This window comes from Quercus suber, unplaced genomic scaffold, assembly GCF_002906115.3.
Source record: "Quercus suber isolate HL8 unplaced genomic scaffold, Cork oak 2.0 scaffold_1116, whole genome shotgun sequence".
In the NCBI taxonomy this organism is placed as follows: Eukaryota; Viridiplantae; Streptophyta; class Magnoliopsida; order Fagales; family Fagaceae; genus Quercus; species Quercus suber.
In genome coordinates, this window is record NW_027070520.1 from 64,197 (window position 1) to 68,000 (window position 3,804).

Sequence of the window (3,804 nt, forward strand, 5' to 3'; positions counted from 1 at the left end):
AATCTATATGGTGATTTTCGTGGGATGTTGCACGATTTGTGCCCCCCACATGAAATGGCACCTGAACCAATGGAAGAAGGTCCAACTGCGCAACATCTGGTTGAAGGTCTGAATGATGAGGCCAAGAAGTTTTACAAGATGATAGATGATGTAGACAAACCTTTATATGAAGGTTGTACAAAATTTAGCATTTTCTTAGCCATTGTCGTGTTGTTCCAGTTGAAGACTCTGTGTGGTTGGACGAACAAGTCATTTACTATGTTGCTTCAAGTTCTGATGGATATGCTTCCTTTAGACACTAAGTTGCCAAAGGACCATTATGAGGCTAAGAAGATAGTCCGAGATTTGGGTTTGGGTTATGAGAAGATCCATGCTTGTCCCAATGATTGTATACTGTTTTAGAAGGAAAATGTTAACCTCGAGGCGTGTCCTTGTTGTAATGAATAAGGTGGAAAACAAATGAGGCATCTGTTGCTAGTAAAAATGCTTCATCCAATAACGGGAAGAAGAAAGCCGCAAAGATCTTACAGTGATTCCCTTTAAAGCCAAGATTGCAGCGACTATTTCTTTCACCCGATCTGGCTAGTTCTATGAAATGGCATGTTAATGGTCGAACTGATGATGGAGTTATGTGGAATCCTGCTGACTCAGATGCATGGAAAATGTTTGACAGTAAGCATTTAGAATTCTTGTCTAGCCCTCGTAATGTCAGACTTGGATTAACTGCGGATGGGTTCAACCCCTTCGAAATTATGAGTACTAGTCACAGTACGTGGCCTGTCATGTTGGTCCCCTACAATCTCCCACCTTGGCTGTGCATGAAACGGTCATCTTTAATTCTATCATTAGTTATTCTTGGTCCTACCTCGCTAGGGATTGCTATAGATGTGTATTTGCAACCGTTAGTAGAAGAACTAAGGGAGTTATGGGATGTTGGAGTACAAGCATACGATGCATCTTCAAAAGAAATATTCCAATTGCGTGCAGCATTGATGTGGACCGTAAATGATTTTCTTGCATACGCAAATTTGTCGGGTTGGAGTACCAAAGGTGGGTTGGCGTGTCCTTCTTGTGCCGTGGAGACCGACTCTCAATATTTGAAAAATGGCCACAAATTCTGTTACATGGGACATAGGCGATGGTTGGATGTTGACCACGATTTCCGGAAAGAAGGTATGTTATTTGATGGATCTAATGATACGCGATCGACTCCTGAACCACTAGTCGCGTTAGACATTATTTTGGATATTGAACATTTAGTTGGACGTTGTCTGGGAAGGAAATGTCAACTTGCTTACAATAAAAGAAAGAGAGGGGAGGCAAACCATAGTGGTTGGAAGAAGAGGAGTATATTTTTCACCTTGCCTTATTGGGAGGATCACAAGTTACGACACAATCTTGATGTGATGCATATAGAGAAGAATGTGATGGACAATATACTTGACACACTGCTGAACTTAAAGGATCAAACAAAGGATAATTACAAGGCATGCCTTGACTTGGCGGACATTGGGATAAGGAGTAAACTCCACCTACAGCGAAAAAGTGATGATAAGTACACCATACCACCTGCTTGTTTTCATATGACTTCATCGGAGAGAGATGGTTTCTTGCAAGTTTTGAAGGATGTAACAGTGCCTGATGGGTACGCTTCCAATATCTCACACCATATGAATATGAAAGAATGCAAGATTTTTGGTTTGAAGAGTCATGATAATCACATCTTGATGAAGCAACTTTTTCCCATAGCATTACGCGGGTCTTTGCCATCTCATGTTACTAGGCCTTTGATAAAGTTAGTTTGCTTCTTTAGAGAAATTTGTTCCAAAACCCTTAGGGTTTCAAATATTGCAACTGTTGAGGCAGACATTGCAGTGACATTGTGTGAATTGGAAAATATATTTCGTCCATCCTTCTTTATAGTGATGGTACATTTAGTCATGCACTTAGCTGCTGAAGCCAAGATTGGTGGTCCAGTGCACTACCGTTGGATGTATCCCATTGAAAGGTAAGATATGTGTAACATTATTGATCAACTATGAGCTTCATGTGCGCGTTCAAATTACCATTGCCAATCATTAATCTTACCATTCCTTTATAGATACCTCTCATGCCTTAAGTCTTACACACGAAATAAAACTGCTCCGGAAGAGTCTATTGCTGAAAGATACATAGTAGAGGAGTGCTTAACATTTTGTTCACGGTATATGGAAGGAGTTGAAACTATATTTAATCGACCAACCAAGACAATTGAGGAGTCAACAGGGGTGTTTTCGATCGTGACACTAAACAATAGAGAGTGGACCCAAGCCCATCGCTACGTTTTATTCAATTCCGAAAACATCAACCACTTTTATGAGTAAGTACTACGTATACAAATATGATTGCACATCAATCCAATGTACTTTAGGTCTATTAACCCTAATACAATTGCCTACACAGGATGCACAAAAGATTGATAGAGGACGAACTCCGAAAAGGCCACCATCGTTATTCCAAGGCCATTATATATAAGCACCACATGGAGAAGTTTTGTAGTTGGTTTAGGGGTCACGTACGTATGACATTTTCAACTTATTAAACTTGTAACACTGTTCCAACTATGATTACTTGTGCTGATATGAATAATTTTGTTTGGATATATTAGATGATGTCATTGACTGGTGCTGATAGGGAAAGAGAGGGAGTTAGTGATAACCTTGCTGCACTGTCCAAATGGCCATATATTTACGTAAAGCAGCTGAAGCATTATGTCATAAATGGCTTAAAATTTGGGAGTGTAAATGATGAGGCAAACAAGAAAACGCAGAATAGTGGAGTTAGTGTCGCTACTGATGGTGGCATTACATTCTATGGTGTTTTAAGGGATATAATCGAGTTGAATTATTCTGACAATATCAAACATGTGTTATTCAAGTGTAAATGACTTGATAACCAAAATAGGAGAGGATACAGGACTGATAAATTTGGGTTTCCTATGGTGAACTTTACACACTTCATACATGATGGGGATGACATGATGGATGAACTATATGTCTTGGCATCTCAAGCTACACAAGTTTTTTATGTGGAAGATAAAAGACGCAAGGATTGGTATGTTGTTGTCAAAACTAAAGTTAGGGATGTGTTTGATGCCGTTATTGGTCCCCAACGTGACGAGGATGACACATATAGTTTTTCTGAGAATGTTCCGTACAATATAAATACTAATGAGGTTGTGAGTGACAACCCTGGTTGGGCTCGGGATGATGTAGAGGGAATGACAATTGATGCCTCTATCATTGCTAAAAGATATCTTCATGAAGTAAACAACTTAGACGATTGTGAGTTTATTAACGATGAGTCCGACAATGAAGATGACAATGAGGACGAGTACACCGAGGATGAGTAGTGTAATAGTTTAGTGGTGTATTATGCATTTGGATGTTAAAGTTATTAATGAAAACATATTCATTCACAAAATTAGTTGGAATGCCTCTATGTAGTATTTAATGAATTTGTCAATTCCTCTTAATATTGTTAATTCCTTTAATTTTTACTTATTATGCATCCAGTTCCTTCCCCTATTCGCTATTGGAATTGAAATTCATTTCCTACAAAGTTTGGATATATGTTCGTGTGGTGTTAGGGTTTCGTTTCATCGTTGTTGTAGTGTTTTGCAAAGAGAAGCTCTTAAACTTGGATATATACTTGTATATATTGTTAGATATTAAAATGAGTTATTTTACTTTGTCTTTTTCAATTAAATTGTGTGCAATTGATTGTTGCCTAATATTAACATTTTCTTTGTGTTGTAAAGTTGTT

At 38.4% G+C, this 3,804-nt stretch overlaps 1 protein-coding gene across 1 annotated transcript; it reads left to right on the forward strand.

Moving 5' to 3' along the window:
* The first annotated feature begins 590 nt into the window (after window positions 1–590).
* Window positions 591–3,391, forward strand: LOC112005636 (uncharacterized). Its single transcript, XM_024037927.1, has 5 exons — window positions 591–2,008; window positions 2,102–2,203; window positions 2,443–2,554; window positions 2,648–2,877; window positions 2,944–3,391. The coding sequence occupies exons 1-5, from the start codon at window positions 591–593 to the stop codon at window positions 3,389–3,391; spliced, it is 2,310 nt and encodes a 769-aa protein (XP_023893695.1).
* Window positions 3,392–3,804: the final 413 nt, after the last annotated feature.

Bases quoted from the DNA above. Each gene is read 5' to 3' on its own strand.
- LOC112005636 (XM_024037927.1), top strand. From the start codon at position 591: ATGAAATGGCATGTTAATGGTCGAACTGATGATGGAGTTATGTGGAAT. The intron at 2,204-2,442 runs GTATATGGAAGG...TTGCCTACACAG, and splicing joins TGCTTAACATTTTGTTCACG to GATGCACAAAAGATTGATAG. The intron at 2,878-2,943 runs GTTGAATTATTC...TAACCAAAATAG, and splicing joins GTTTTAAGGGATATAATCGA to GAGAGGATACAGGACTGATA.